Genomic DNA, 16,874 nt, shown 5'->3' with positions numbered 1-16,874 from the left:
AATGCAAAAGCTCATGAAATCAGATATTAGCCTTCACAGTCTGGGGTTTTTCTCTCTTAAGTCCTCTGAACAATACACATATTAAGAACTCCTGGTTATTAGCCTCCCACCATTGCACAGATCCTCTACCTTCCCAGCACTCATTAGTTGGCACTCACTCACTTTCATGTCTCATTCAGTGTAGTTAATATATCATATTATATCTAGAATGGTAGCAAGGACAGTCATGCATGTGTTTGTCTGTCTCTGAATTTCCTGTTTTGTTGTTGTTATTTATTTGAAGGGGAGAGAAAGAATGGGTGTTTCTGGGCCTTTAGTTTCAGCAGACGAACTCCAGATGCTTGTGTCACCTTGTGTATCTGGCTTTACATGGTTACTGAGGAATTGAACCCTGGTCTTTTGGCTTTGCCAGCAAGTGCCTTAACTGCTAAGCCATCTCTCCAGCCATTTTTGTTGCTTTTTGGGGGATAGTGGGGGTGGGGTGAGGTGGGGTGGGGAGTTAGGGTCTCACTTTACTCACTCTAGCTCAAGCTGACCTGGAATTCACTATGTAGTCTCAGGGTGGCCTCAGATTCACAGTGAGCCTTTTACCTCTGCCTCCCGAGTGCTTGAGTGCTGGGATTAAATATGTGTGCCACCACACCTGGATTCTTTGTTGCTTTTATAAGGATTTTCTCCTCTCTCTCTCTCTCTCTTATTGTGGGGTTCAGTTTCAGGGAAGGGTTTTCCTAAGGGTAAGTCTGATGTAGAACTCATTCTGTAGTCCCTGGCTGGCCTTGAACTCATGATATTCCTTCTACCTCATCCTCAAGAGTGCTGGGATGCACTGAAGGTGTTGTGTAAGTATGAATCTATGTCCCCCAGTAGACTCAGGTGTTATTTAAATTGAGTTTGCACCTTCTACACACACATGTACAAATAAATATGTAAAAATAAAAAAAAATAGCTTTCTCGACATCAAAAGCATTGAAAAGTGCCAATTTGAGAATATTTGTGGTATGCAAACAAAAGTTTTAGAATGGCAGAAAGCCCTTGAAGAATATTTTCTCATTTTGTAAGTACCAAAGTTAATGCCTACAAAATGACAAGACTTAGCCACCCTTTCATTATTATTTATTATCACCCTTTAAACAATAACTACAATTTTACTACATGGTATAAAGAGAGCATAAAAGAGCTTCACATAAAATCAGGACACAAGGGCCTGGAGAGATGGCTTACTGCTTAAGGCGCCTGATGGCAAAGCCAAAGGACTTGATTCACCAGTATGCATGTAAAGCTGGATGAACAAGGTAGGCATGGCTAGAGGCCCTGGTGTGCCCATTCTCCATCTGCCTCTGCTCAAATACAAAAATAATAGCAAGAAAAAAGTCCCCGTGGAATTATGAATAACAGTTGTCTAAATTAATTGGTGTTAACCAAAGTTGGTTCGTTAAATAAGCGGTTTTTGAATTATTACTACATTTATACATATTAAGCAAAAACTAAGAAAATTATCTGAAGAACTATAAAGCACTGTTAAGCAACTGAGTAACTAGGAACAATGCATCTCTATATTTTGACTGCAAGTTTGCTGATGTTAACAGATATGTAAAATTAACATAGCCTGGGCTGGAGAGATGATTCAGTGGTTACAATGATAGCCCCATAGAGCTTAAGTACCCAGGTTCTATTCCCCAATATCCACATAAAGCCAGATGCACAAAATGGCACATGCACATGGAGTTTGGGTGCAGTGGCTGGAGGCCCTGGCATATTCATTCTCTGTATGTCTCCCTGCTTGCAAACTGATAAAATATTTTTTAAAAAGTTAATCTAGCATTTATCATGGTCATTTTTTTTAAAATATTTATTTATTTATTTATTTGAGAGTGACAGACACAGAGAGAAAGACAGATAGAGGGAGAGAGAGAATGGGCGCGCCAGGGCTTCCAGCCTCTGCAAACGAACTCCAGACGCGTGCGCCCCCTTGTGTATCTGGCTAACGTGGGACCTGGGGAACCGAGCCTCAAACCGGGGTCCTTAGGCTTCACAGGCAAGCGCTTAACCGCTAAGCCATCTCTCCAGCCCTATCACGGTCATTTTTGTACACTTTGGGTGTACAGTGTTAAAATCCACAGACAGTTTAAGTCCATGCACTTACGCCTCAGTCTGCCTGTGTTGTTGCTCCTGAAGACAAGCCAGATCTGTCACATGTCTAATCTGAGCTCTCAGGTCGTTGTTTTGAAGGTGTAAATGGTGAAGATGAAGATCTTTACTGAGCACCTAGGGAAAGTAATGCTAGATATTTTAGAATCAATTAAAAAATACTTTTGATATTTAGAAGACAGAGGGAGAGAGAAAATATAGTGTGAATGACAGTGCGCATGCCAAAGCCTCTTGTTACAAATGAATCCCAGACATAAATGCCACTTTGTGGATTTGGCTTGGTACTAGGGAATTGAACCCAGGCCAGAAAGCTTTGCAAACAAGAACTTTTAATCGCCAAGTCATCTCCACAACCTCTAGAATATTTTTAGATTATTAAAATTTTATTGATTTTAACATAACATTCTAGTGACAATGAATTTGGTTTTTAGCATATGAAGTATGTTTGGAAACAATATGGACCAAATACCCCATGACTTATCAGCAAAGCAGGGTTTAAATCACTTCATAAATTCAAGGTTAAGAACTTAGAAAAATTTTCACTAGTATAAAGCTTCTTGGTCAGCCCAATTTATTCACAGTAAAATACATAAAAAATTTCTGCTTAATTGCCATTTCCTGATGACTTAGATGGACATTATCCCAACATTGCCATTTCTCTGGTCAACAAGAATTTCATTTATTCATTCAGTTTATATTTCCACCTGTACTAAAATATTAGGTTAACCCCAGGATAGATTGAGAACAGACTGGTTGAGCTTAATGCTAATCAAATGTTTTTACCCCCATCTACTCTTCATAAACAAACTTCATCCTAGAAACAGGAGTTTCATATGTTCTTATTTACTCAAGACTGACTGCGTGCAGCCAAGTGTTCTTTAATCTGCCACCTAAAATTTTCTGATTGTTCCTGACATCTACTAAGGATCATACTGAGAAGCATGAATTGACAGGTTAAGCATGAGTAACAGCAGCATTCCCAGCATGGTGAACTGAGAACATTCAGTAAGTATAATGAAAATGTGAAAATAATTGGGGGACAATTTGCTTAGCTAAGCCAGCAACCCATAGCAGGACATCTATCCTTGGAGTTTTGCTATAGGAAAACAATCTGACAACCTATTTTTAACTTTCCATACTTGACCAGCAAGTCTTTTTATAATACTTCTTATGTCAGTGGTAGATGCTTTGGTGGAAAAGCGTCACTCTGAGATGAACTACACTGAGGGGTAGTACTAATGTGGTTTACCTTCATACTTCAAAATCCAAACCATGTATTTTAGATAAAAACACTTGATGGAGCAAGGGTATGTCAGAGGACTCGCCTACGACTCATGTGACTTTTAGGGCCATGTTCATGTCAACTTAAACCAAATCTATGGCCTTTATGGAAGGAGACCAACTTGCATGACTAAAAGAGAAAAACTGCACTAAATCATCTCTTCACACTTTTCCAGTTAGAAAATCAAATAATTATAAGGTTGCAAATGTATTTGTAAAATATTTGTTTTCTCTTTCAGTGAAGAAAATCCAATTCTGTATAAACATACTTTGACAATTTTTTCTTGTATCCTCTTGAATTGTTCGGTTTTGGATAGTTTGATATCTCTGGAAAGCCAGACTGTAATACTGAGGACCAAATCAGACTGGAAGAGTGTGGCACATTCTGAGAAGTACGTATTGCATGCATTATTAGTAACAGCTACAGTACAGAGTATACACAGCTAGAAGTACAAGGTACCAAACCATAATGGGGAGCTGATAGGGGGACAGGGCACTGAAGGTCACCACTGAAAATGTGCCTTTGGTTATGGTTGCATTACAATGGAACATGACCAGAAGCAAGAAGACCAAATGCTGTGGCTCAAAAATGAGGGACTTGAGTCTGAATTAGGATCGTGCCACTGAGGAATACAGAGAAGTTATTCAAAAGTAGGTACTACAGGCAGATATAGAAAAAATTAGCAAGGTGTAAAGAATGTAGGATCTTTACCCAGACTTGTAGAACCTTGGATAAGTCTTTATGATGTTTGTTTGCTTATACTGGAAATAATGGCTTATGACTAGATATTATTTCAGCTGTGAAAATGTCAAGAGAAAACAGAATTGAAGGCAGGATTTGGGTGGTAAAAATGGAAAACTGTCTTTTTCACATAAATTATAATAGATAAAAATTATATTTGATCATGTTAAAAGACCAATTTTTATTGAAAATAACCCCAATGATATTAACCTTTAACCTGTAAGTCAATAAAAATAAATTTAGTGCCTAGCATGGTGGCGCATGCCTTTAATCCCAGCACTGGGAGGCAGAAGGAGGAGGCTCACTGAGAGTTCGAGGCCACCCTGAGACTCCATAATGAATTCCAGGTCAGTCTAGGCTAGAGTGAGACCCTTCCTCGAAAAACAAAACAAACAAAAAAATTTAATAAACAATCAAAACATTTCACTATTTTTAAAATTGGGAGATTATGATAAACAGAGAATAGCAAAGACGAACTAGCAAATGACTATAGGCTACTTTCCTACTTCTCTACAACTAAACAAGTTCTTAAGTTCCTTTGTAGTAAGAGTTGGGCTAGAAACTAGAATGGTGATTCTATGTACAAACATGCTACCTTGTAATATACTGTAGACTAAACAAGGCTTCTGAGAAGTACAGACAATATATTATAATGTCAAAACTATAAATAGGGCTGGAGAGATGGCTCAGCAGTTAAGGCGCAGGCCTGTGAAGCCTAAAGACCCAGGTTCAATTCTCCAGGTCCCACATAAACCAGATATACAAGATGGTGCATGTGTGTAGTTTGTTTGCAGTCGCTAGAAACCCTGGCATGACCATAGTCCCTTCTCCCCCTCTCTTTCACCCCCCTGTCCTGAATAAAAATAAATTTAAAAACCTATAGATACCTATGTTCATATTTATATGACTGTCTCAAGATTTAAAACAAACCTTCACAACTTCTTAAATTGTGGGTTGTGACCCATATATACGTAAATATATATATGAATTCATGCATCTCTTTCTTCTCCATAACAGCTATTATGTTTCATAAGAGCAGGAAAGTTGGTCCAGACAGTAAAATGCTACAGCTCCCAGCAAGCATAAAAGAGCCTCAAATCTGAGCATTATTCATTGGCATACATTGTATAAATTCATATATTGAATTCATATACAAGTGTGCTTTTGTTTTTAATAAATGGTAAAACTGTGCATATATATGAATTGTTTTCAAAATATATTCATTTATGATTTGTTCTCAGTAAATACCTGATTATATATATTCATACATATGTATATATGAATTATATATTCATGTTACTGAATGTGGAGGTCATGAAAACTCTTGCAATAGCAAAAGGCTTTTGAATGGATGATGACCAAAATCAAATGAGTGTGGAATCCAATGTATTTGTGGCAGTGCCTGCAGGGTTGGTTCTGAGTAGGCAATATATGAATTTACACAATGTATGCCAATGAATAATGCTCAGATTTGAGGCTCTTTTATGCTGGGAGCTGTAGCATTTTTACTGTCTGGACCAACTTTCCTGCTCTCATGGAAACTTAATAGCTCTTATGGAGAAGAAAGAGATGCAATATTTCCCTCCTGTCATTTTTTTTTTAACACCAGTATCAGAAGGTCATATCTTTGTACTGCGCTCTATTTGCTGTTACAAATTGCTGCATGCGTTTTTGACTTGTTTCACAAATCATTAAGTAACTTAGTTTGGGGTTGGGACAAAATCTCCAACAATTTCTGAAACTGCCATTTTGTGCTACACACTTATACGGAGGTGACATTGTCATCATTGACAACTATAACATTAAAGGACTGATCAAAGCCGGGGACGTGGTAGTGCAGGCCTTTAATCCCAGCACTTGGGAGGCAGAGGTAGGAGGATCACCATGAGTTTAAGGTCACCCAGAGACTACATGGTGAATTCCAGGTCAGCCTGGACTACAGTGAAACTCTACCTCGAACAACCAACAAATTAAATAAAGTGCTAATCAAATGGAAAATGAAAATATTTTACATTCTGCAATATGAATTACTCAATAATAGTTCAATACTTTATGTCAAGTTAATAATTCTCATTCATATACAAGTGTGGTTTTGTTTTAAATAAATGGTAAAATTGAATTGTTTTCAAAATAAATTCATTTATAATTTGTCATCAGTAAATCCCTGATTTGTATAGCATTTTACATATCTACATAGTCAGGATCATGTAAAATTCTTTGTGTAAAAACAGATTAGTAAAGCAAAGACAACAAACCCATTAGGTAATTAGCAAGACATCCTTAAAAACAGTAAAATAAACCAATAAAATCTCAGAGAAATAGGCCAACATTTGTCTTTTTAAGATATTTACCAAATAATTCTGTAAGTTTAAGGAGTTCAGTTTTTACAAATTAAGTCTGAACATATGAACAAATTAATACCTTTGGAATGTCACCATTTTGACCTAAGAGTCCCATCTCATTTTCTACACGATGGAGCCAATTAGTATTTTCATCAAATTCCTTCAACTCTTCCTCCCTCTTTTTCTCTAGGTAGCAGCGGCGAGTCTTCAACATTTCAAGTCTCTGATCTCGTTTGCAAGTGGCCTGAAACATAATATACTTAATAGTACTCCTAATTGTTATGATATATGATATATACAATATTCAGAAAATAACATATTATTTTGTTAGGGTGATGTATTAAGTTAAGCTATACTTTTGTTTTGAATACTATTTTCCCCTTTAAAATCTCACAATACTACTACTTACAGGAAAAAAGAAAATTGAATTTAAAAAAATTTTTAACTTTTTATTGACAATTTTCATACAGGAACATAATGTACTATGATCATAATCGCATCCCATTACTTTCTTTGGTCCCTCCCATCCCTCTTTCACTGAACCTCTTTTGTCCAATTAGCCCCTCTTCTATCTTGAAGTCTCTTTTTCTGCCATTTTCCATCACCCAGGACATGCCAATGGGCTCAATACTACACAGGTAATGAAAACTGCTGTGAGGGCATACATATAACTGCCGCCTTGTGAACATAAGATAGTTCAAGTCACTCCTCTGTGTTTTTTTTTTAAATTTTATTTATTTATTTGAGGGAGACAGAAACAAAGGGAGGAAAGGAAGGAGAGAGAAAGGAAGGAAGGATAGGGGTAGAGGGAGAGAATAGTTGCACCAGGACCTCCAGCCACTACAAATAAACTCCAAATACATGTGCCACCTGGGTACTGGGAAATCAAACCTGAGTCCTTAGGCTTAATAGGCAAGCACCTTAACCACCAAGATATCTCTACAGGCCCTCTGTCTGCTTTTGAGACAGGGTCTCACTCTAGTCCAGGCTGGCCTGGAACTCACAGCAATCTTCCTGACTCATCTTTCAAGTGCTGAAAAGGGGTATGAATCACTATGCTTATGTCAGCTGTGTTGACATGACCAGTGGATGCTAAGTGTCTGGCACAGTCCTTTTCTATGACCTGCGTTCTGTCTTGTACATCAATTCATTCTGATGGAAGTCCTTCTCAGTACTGTCAGTAGACCACTACATGGCCATGCAATATACATTCCACCTCTTGGCACATTCATATCTCTGTCCTTTTGGTTCATGAACGATAAGGTGAGTACATTCATTCAGTCTTAACTGTCCCATGTACATTCCTCCATCCTTAGCTGTGAGCTCCTGAACTTTCTTTCTCTACCATTTAAACCAGTCACATAAATAGTGCAACCAAGAAAAATAAGACACATGAAGTCCCCCATTTTTATGTAGGTACATCTAGTTGTTTTTGGTTTTTTTTTTGGTGATTTCTCCCAAGGTGTTTTTATTTAAGAACAAAACAAGATAGTGTTGGGCTCTGAAAGGACCAGGCATGAGGCCTAGTGGAACTTCTTGAGCCTAGCCAAAGTTTGGCGACCTGTCTCTGGCCAGATAGGACTCAGCAAGAAGCCTAATGGCTTCTGGCCTGCCACTTCCGCATAGTAATTGTAATTACCATCTCAATAGTTACAGTTTACTATTGGCCCTTACCTCTTCCCCAATCCTAAAATCCCCGCCTCCGTCCCCAACATGAGATAGGCAACTGCTCAGAGTACTAAAGTAAGTTGTTTCTGCGAATTCCTACATCGAAAAGACTCCCGACTCAGTGTGGTTTTTCTCAGGTGGCCAGGAGAGGTTCTGGGTCATTCAATGCTCATCATCCTTCTTAATCCCTAGGGAGGAACCAGCAGGCCTGGACCTTCCCTCGGCACTACCTACCTGATTGGGAAGGAGCCCCACAAGATAGGTCTTTTTTAAGTTGGCAGCAACTAAGTATTTCTTGCTCCCTACTTCTGCAATAAGGTGTGTCATGGACTAAATTATCTGATACAAATGACAGAAAAAAATCTTATAATGAGTGTGGTTACAGTATATGATCTTGCCTGTGGCCAAGCAGAGGTACTACAAATAAGATGACCACGTGTTGTTTTTATATCTCCATGACTTGAGATCAAATCTGATCTTTGGGATTCTTTTTTTTTTCTTAAATTTTTATTTATTTATTTGAGAGCGACAGACACAGAGAGAAAGACAGATAGAGGGAGAGAGAGAGAGAATGGGCGCACCAGGGCTTCCAGCCTCTGCAAATGAACTCCAGACGCGTGCGCCCCTTTGTGCATCTGGCTAACGTGGGACCTGGGGAACCGAGACTCAAACCGGGGTCCTTAGGCTTCACAGACAAGCGCTTAACCGCTAAGCCATCTCTCCAGCCCTGATCTTTGGGATTCTTATCCCAAGGGTTTACACATTATCATGAGAACTGTGGGCTTTACCTCACTGGGCTATGTGCCAATAGATACTGAAGTAGTCACTGCTTGTCAAGACATGATGGCTGTGACTAAAACAATAAATCCTCCCAGATTAAAACAAGCACTTGCAGTTGGTTTTGGAAGCAGACTGAAAATAAATCGACATATAACGAACAGGAACAAGACTGGTCCTGGGTCAAAGACTCTGCCTTTCTTGACTAATAAATTATTTCTGAATATGAAAAATGTATATTAACATTTGCAGGTGTTCAACCAAAACAAATGACAATCTTCATCTCACAGGAGGATATGAACTTATAAGAATTTATGGTCAAGCCAATATGGTCATAATCAAGCTCTAAATCTTAGATTTCCATATGCTTTACTTCACCATGCCATCAAGGGAAATAAACAGGACAAGAAGAAGCAAGCAGCCCCCTTGTCAGGCTAGAGTCAAACAACCAGGTAATAATGATTGATAAGTATTGTCATTCTCACCACGGTTCTTTTACTGTGGTTTCTCTAGTTAAGTATATCCTAGTCATTCTCCCAGGTTAAGGCATTAACAAAAACAACAAATTTCTTAAAATGCACACCTTCCTCAAGAGCAGGAAGAAAGGATAACCATCAAACCACTAGGAAAGGAACATGCTAGAAATGCAAAAGTTTTCCAAGCTTGACTTCAACTATCTTATCAACATATTTAAGAGCCTTTTAGGGGGTTCAAGTGGTCAAAAACACTTCCTTTTAGATCCTTTTAAATAAAATAGTTCTTTTAAAAAGGCAAATGTTGTTATCTCTATGTCACATGATGAAACACGTTAAGAAAGGTTGAGCAATTTTTTGCTGTTTCATGCTGATTACAGATAGACCTGCAATTCATCTCAATCCACCTCCTCACAGTAGTTTATTCAACAGCTGTATTGCACCATCTCCCAAACTGGGTCAGCACTGGAGGTAATCAACAGTTGATGTTGATAAAGTCTCTTCTCTTTCCCAGGTCTTGAAAAGACCACTTGAAATGACTGAAAGCCATATCCAAATGAAGTCTCCCATCACTATGCATCAAGCAGGTTACATGTCACATTTTATCCATCTCACATTCTAGAGAAGCTACCAAATATTCTTTTTTCTACTGCCTCCAAGTATGTATGTTTACATTTTCACCCAGCTCATATCAAAATTGATCTGACAATGACACACAGAATGCACATAGCTGACAACCCTCACCACGTCTTTTAAACAGTTCAATAGAGGGTGATGCCACACTAAGAGATGATGTTGGTCAACTTGGTGATACATGCTTGTAATCCAGCTGTTGGTAGGTGGAGGAAATAGGATAAGGAGTTTGATGCCAGAGTCTACTACACAGAATTAGATACAAGCTATGGCTACATGAGCCCTGATCTCAAAAACCAGAAAAAAGATAGAAAATGTTCCATCCTGTATCCTAACCCAGTGGATACCAAAGACAGAAGACATCCTTATAATTCTTATTCACACTTCATGGTATGGAGAATGATCACTGAGGGATGTGTCAGATACAAGAGAATGACAAGTAGAGAATACAGACACATCACCAGATAAGCACATAGCTACTGTGGTGGTTTGATTCAGGTGTTCCCCATAAACTTAGGTGTTCTTAATGCTAGCTTCCAAGCTGATAGAGATTGGGGAATTAACGCCTCCTGGAGCGAGTGTATTTTTGGGGTCGGGCTTATGGGTGTTATAGCCAGTTTCCCCATGCCAGTGTTTGGCATACTTTCTTTTTCATGTTGTCCACCTTATGCGGGCCAAAGGCTGATGTCCACCTTCTGCTCATGCCATTGTTTTCTCCTGCCATCGTGGAATTCCCTTAGAGCGTGTAAGCCAAAATAAACCTCTTTTCCCCACAAGCTGCTCTTGGTTGGGTGATTTCTACCAGCAATGTGAACCTGACTGCAACAGCTACAAAGATGCCCAACAACGTCATTCTTCTCATGACTTTTGTTTGTTATTCGAAGTAGGATCTTGCTCTAGCCCAGGCGGACCTGGAGTTCACTACAATGTCTAAGGGTTGTCTCGAACTCATGGCAATCCTCCTACCTCTGCCTCATGCGCCACCAAGCCTGGCTTTGTCATGACCTTTCAAAATATACTTAGCTATTTTCATAAAATGTTAGTTATCATATACTGAGGTAATCATACTGTAAATAAAAAAAAGTTTTTGTAAATCTCATTCATAGTTTCTCAGAGCAATATTGGGAGATTTTTTTAATTTAATTTTTGATTGACAACGTCCATGATTGTAAGCAACATCCCATGGTAATGACCCCCCCAACTTTCCCCTTTGAAACTCCATTCTCCATCATATCCCCTCCCCCTCTCAATCACACCTTCCAAGGCTCAGGGTCCATTGCAGAAGTGGTGGCCGTGGTGGCGGAAAGAATGTAAAAGCCAAAGGAAGGGTAGGACTCCTTACAACATGCTCCCCCCCCCCCCCGACACAAAATGGCCTGGATATCCATGACCTCACAGTACCTGACACTACCTACACAAGACCATTATAATAGGCGGAAAAGATCATGACATCAAAAAAGGGAGATATTTGTAATGGTTAAAGGAAAGTCTTGAAAGAACGTTCAGACAAAGAGGGAGAAGTGATGTTTCACTTGATGTTCAGCAAGGGTAGACTTGAGGGAAGACAACTACTGGGACTGGGTCTTCAGTTACTTCACTGAAGAGTGCGTGAAGGCAGGTGAATCTTGTCTTGATTGTTTAACAAATGTTACCCTATAAAGAAATCATCTACGGGTTTGAATGCAGCAACGTTTAATATCCAAAAGTCCATGATTTTGGCTTTTTACTTCTAGTATCTTTCCGTTAGTGAAACCCCTCTAAAGCACTGTTCAAGAATACAATCTTTAAAAAATTTGTGTGTATGTGCAAGTTTGAATGCATGAGGGCACAGATGTGCAAATGCACGTGTGGATGGAAGTCAGAGGTCAATGATGGGTGCTTTCTTTAATCATTCTTCACCTTGTTTTGAGACAGCATCTCTCTCTGAACCTGATGCTCACTGACTTGGTCTATCTAGTCACCTATCACCCTAGGGACCCTTGTCTCCACCTGTCCAGTGCTGGTGTGATCACAGGTGCATGCTGCTATGCCTAGAGTTTATTAACCGGAGTACTGCAGATTCAAACTCAGGTCCTTGTGCTTGTGCAAGCACTTTACCAACTGAGGTGCCTCCCGAGCCCTTGGTAATGCACTGCTTTCCTTTCACTATGGTTTAACAATACAACACAAAAGTTTTGAGACAGAAAAAGGCAATTCTTGGCTCATGCCTGTGATCCCAGCACTCAGGAGGTTGAAGCAGTTATCCCCATGAGATAAAGGCCACCATGGGCTAAATACTCAGTTTAGGACAGCCTGGGCTATGGGGGCAGAGAGAGAGAAAGAGAGACAAAGTACACAAGAGTGAGCACCCTGTTGCTTGGTGTAAAAAGCTGCTAATAAAGTATGTTGGTTAATTGCTACTGTCAATTTGACAGGATTTGTAGTCATGGAGGAGACATACCTCCAGACTTGTTTTCTGAGGGTGTATCCTGAGAGGTCTAACTGAGGAGGGCAGAACAACCTAAATGCTGGTAGCACTATTCCACGGATGGCCTTCTGGACTGAAGAGAAAAGGAAAAGTGAGCTGAGTATCAGCATTCACCTAAAACGTTTCTCACTTGAAATGTGACCAGATATGTCACGCTCCTGTTGCCATGCCTTCCCCACCACAGTGGACTAGACTTCAGCTATGAGCCATCCTGAAATTTGCCAGATATTTCATCATAGCAAGGAGAAAACCAATGAAAAATCATCTAACAATATCTCCTCCACAAGAACTACTATCTATGCTGCATTTGATAGAATTTCCTCAGATCTGAGTCCCCATTCCTTAATCCTATCTCTTTAGGAGCTGAAAGTAAGAAAAGGGTGTTAGTTAGGCATGGAGGCACACACCTTTAATCCCAACACTAGGGAGGTAGGATGATTGCTGTGAGTTTGTGGCTAGCCTGGGATGACAGAATGAGTGCCAGGTCAGCCTGGGCTAGAGTGAGATTCTTTCTCAAAAACAAAACAAAAATAAATAAATAAATAAAATGGTAGTTAACAGCAGTGTAGATCCAGCCTACTAGAGTTTAAATCATGACATGGCTACCCATGATCTTACATTAACATTGACTTAGCTGTACCTTACATATAACCTAGGATAATCTTCTGAAGCTTTATAATCAAATAAGTTAATGTATGTAAACTGTTTATGCACAATGTGGCCCTGTACATACACAATGAGTTATTAAATCATGTTAAAACATCTTTAATTTCTGGAAATTACATTTGTTTTTCTCCTGCACATTTTGGTGTCCTTTTTGATTGTATCTTTATCTTTGATTTATTTTGATCTGACATTCCTTTAATGATTTTATTCATTTTCATAGTTTCTAATATATTACCATCTAAAGTTATAGGGGCTACACTATATTTCTTTAGTGTAATTTATGACTGGGTGTTGTACAGTTTTGGACTATGAGTTCATCAGTAGCTATAGTTGAAATTTTATTTCTCTAAGTGGGTTCTGCATTGCTTCTGTGGGTTCCTAAGGCATCACTGTTTGATACTGTGGTGGTCTGAATTAGGTCTACAGCTAATAGCAATTTGGGAGTTAGAGCCTTGCTGGAGGTGCTGTGCTGGTGGGAGCTGGCTTGGGGTGCTACTGACAGTTCTTCCTTGCTAGTGTTTGCTCACTTATAGACGGGCTTTTCTACCTGCTGTGGCAAAGGTGATGTCCAGCCTTTGCTCACATCATCCTTTTCCTTGTGCATCATGGAGGTTCCCCTGGAGCACTGTAAGCCAAAACAAACCCTTTTCTTCACAAGCTGTTTTCTCCTACCAGCTGCTTTAGGTTCTTTATCCTAACAATTCAAAGGTACTTGCAACAAATACCATTTTATTTGTTAGCAATTCAACTTGTAGGTTTTTTGATGTTTTATTCTATTGTGAAAAGCATACTTATAATGGCAACCTTCCAATGAGACATTTTGGTTACACCTTTTATTCTGCTGGTCAACAAGATTTTATTTTCTCCTTTAACTCTTCCCTAGAAATAAGGATATACTTACCTGAAGTTCTTAGCTTTATGTGATAGCTTATATTTCTTTTATGATTTTCTGGCATATGCATAGCACATGCGTGTGCAGTACATGAATGTGTGTGCACATACGTGTAAGCTCAAGGAGAAAGTCAGGAGTGCACTTCTCTCACTCTTCTGCGCTGTTTTCTAGAGATGGAGTCGCTCACTAACCCAGAGCTTCTATTTTTGTTTAGACTGGCTGACCAGTGATGCTCCTGTTTCTGACCCCCAAGTACTGGGGTTGAGTCCTTGTGTGGCCACACCAAGGTTTTAAAGTGGTTACTTGGGATTGAAATCAGCACCTCTCAAGGTTCCTCATGCTTGCACAATGAAGTGTTCTTACTTACTGAGCCATCATTTTAAAGCCACTGTATTCATATTAACTGGTTCATATGAAAGGCAGGGTATTGGAAGAGATCAATGTATGTGGAAGAATGTGTACTACAGTATTTGAAAGCAACAACAAAACTTATACAAGGCTGATTTCTTATTCTTAGGACCCAAACATTCTCTACAGAATAAAACCTAAAAATATGTTGGTCAAGTAGTAAACTACTACCTACATCTGGGTAGATGTAGTTGAGGCATCAACTTTCCCATCTTTGGTAATAAGCTCCTTGAATGTGTTTACTGTGAGGAATTCTATACACACTAAAAACAACATATCCAGCCTAGCTTTTGTGGGTTTTGGTCTCCTTTATGTTTGCTGCATTTCCCTTAGCATTTCCAACTTTTCTCTGAGAATCAGGTATTAAGAATAAGAAACCTTGCCTATTAATGAAATTTTGAAAATTAGAAATATGTACATTTTAAATGTCTAATATTTAATTATAAAAGTTAAGTACCTTTTCTACTTTGTCTTCAGAACATATCATTTCTACTTGCTTATGGCATTGTTGCTGGTAAAATGATTTTAGCTCATTTTCTTTAAGTAGCATTTCCAACTTCAGATATTCTTGCCTGATCTCCTCTCGATTCTGGAACAAGCAGCTCAGAGTTTCCTGAAATCTACCAAACATAAAGTACATCATAAAATTTCATACGTTCTGTATTCAAAAATACAAAGCTTACTTAAATAACATACCCGTTAGAGACTTGTACTCTGTGATAACAAATAGGATGGAATGAGTTCTTCCTATTACAGGAATGTTTACAGGGGGCATTAGCTTTGTTTCTACCACTTTTTTTCTTGCTATCTCAAAGACAGTTCATATTGCTGAAAGATATTAAGTACCACAAGATCTGATGGCAATATGCTGCATTTTATCTATGCTTTATATGTGTAACTGCCTAGCAAAAATAAAACACTTAGTGTTTGTAGGAAAGGACCATAACCTGGATTGAGCTGTACTATGCCAATTCTCACTGCTCTACTACCATCAAAGCATAATATCTAGTTCTGGCTTGGCTTGCTGAAAAGAAAACAGCACATTAATTTATGATCTTCCATAACCTACAGGGAAAGTGAGAGACTGGCTTTTTTTTATTAGGTTTAGAAATTATTATAGTGGAATTACACCATATGGTCAGAACCATCTATGGGTTGGCTACAAGTGAATTGACAGGACCCAACCAAGTTTATAATGTAGTAACTTAGCAAAGTCACTATGGCTTGCTTTCTCCAAAGGATAGTATGAAAAAAAAAAAAATTAGAATTGTGGAATTTGACTCAAATCCTCAATTTTCCAGAGTCTTAATACTAATTAATTCCTGTAAAAATTCCTAAAGAAACACATAGTCCACTACCTTAGACGGTCAGCAGAATACTGGTGGTGTTTCTCTCTCCCTCTGGTTATTTATCTTTGCTTGCAAATAAATTAAAATATTTAAAAAAAATTGGGAGCTGGAGAGGTGGCTCAGCAGGTAGGGGTGTTTAAAAGCCTGATGGCTTGGGTTTGATTCCTTAGTAACCACACAAAGCCAAATGGACAAAGTGACACATATATCTGAAGTTTGTTTACAGTGGCAAAAGGTTATGTCACTACCATTCATTTTCTTGCTTTCTGCTTGCAAATAATAATAAATTAAAATATTAAAAAAAATTTACGCTCTGAGATGTGGTAGCCACGTAAGGCATCATACACAGACAAAAATATCTATGGGAAATTGAAGCTTTTCAAATAAAATCAAATTTTTGCATTTAAAAATAAATGTTCTTAGCCGGGCGTGGTGATGCACAAATTTAGTCCCAGTACTCGGGAGGCAGAGGTAGGAGGATTGTCATGAGTTCAAGGCCACCCTGAGATGACAGAGTTAATTCCAGGTCAGCTTGGACCAGAGTGAGACCCTACCTCGAAAAGCCAAAAAAAAAAAGTTCTTTGGCCAGAATTTTAGATATACTTGTTAGGATCTGTGGTAAAAATACTGCCAATGTACGTCAGTTGTTCTCAATGAAATGCTCCTGGGAGTGAACACAGGCCACAATACATTGACTTCACTGCAGTCTTGTTAAAGCCATGAACATTGCATAAGAGTATGTACAGATATGATTCATGTATTATAATACAACAATGACAGTGCCAGTAAATAAATTGATAAGGTATTTTTAGGTTAGGCCTGAAGAGAATTTTTTTTTTTTGTAATGGTTTTATTCAAGGACAAAGTTTGATACATGTCCATTTTGTGGTCCAAATACTTTATTTAGTGTTTACTGATTATGATGGAAGGAAAAAAATTAGCAATAGAGGTTTGTACACAGCTCTTTTAAAACGTAACAGCACTTACAACAGAAAGAATCACAAGGAACTGAGTAATAGTACTTTCTA

General features: G+C 38.6%; 1 protein-coding gene across 2 annotated transcripts in view; it reads right to left on the bottom strand.

Annotated features, from left to right (window-relative positions):
• The window catches only part of Kif18a (kinesin family member 18A), a 73,928-nt gene that overhangs the window by 30,025 nt on the left and 27,029 nt on the right, over nt 1–16,874 (bottom strand). For both annotated transcript variants that reach the window (XM_045156887.1, XM_004660720.2), the window contains exons 10-12: nt 14,955–15,117; nt 6,593–6,757; nt 2,144–2,265 (exon numbers count right to left, since the gene is read on the bottom strand). In XM_045156887.1, the coding sequence (XP_045012822.1) occupies nt 2,144–2,265; nt 6,593–6,757; nt 14,955–15,117 (450 nt within the window). The remainder of the gene's footprint in view (nt 1–2,143; nt 2,266–6,592; nt 6,758–14,954; nt 15,118–16,874) is intronic.

Source organism: Jaculus jaculus, chromosome 8 (assembly GCF_020740685.1).
Source record: "Jaculus jaculus isolate mJacJac1 chromosome 8, mJacJac1.mat.Y.cur, whole genome shotgun sequence".
Classification (NCBI taxonomy): Eukaryota; Metazoa; Chordata; class Mammalia; order Rodentia; family Dipodidae; genus Jaculus; species Jaculus jaculus.
This window is presented reverse-complemented; position numbering and strand designations above follow the sequence as displayed.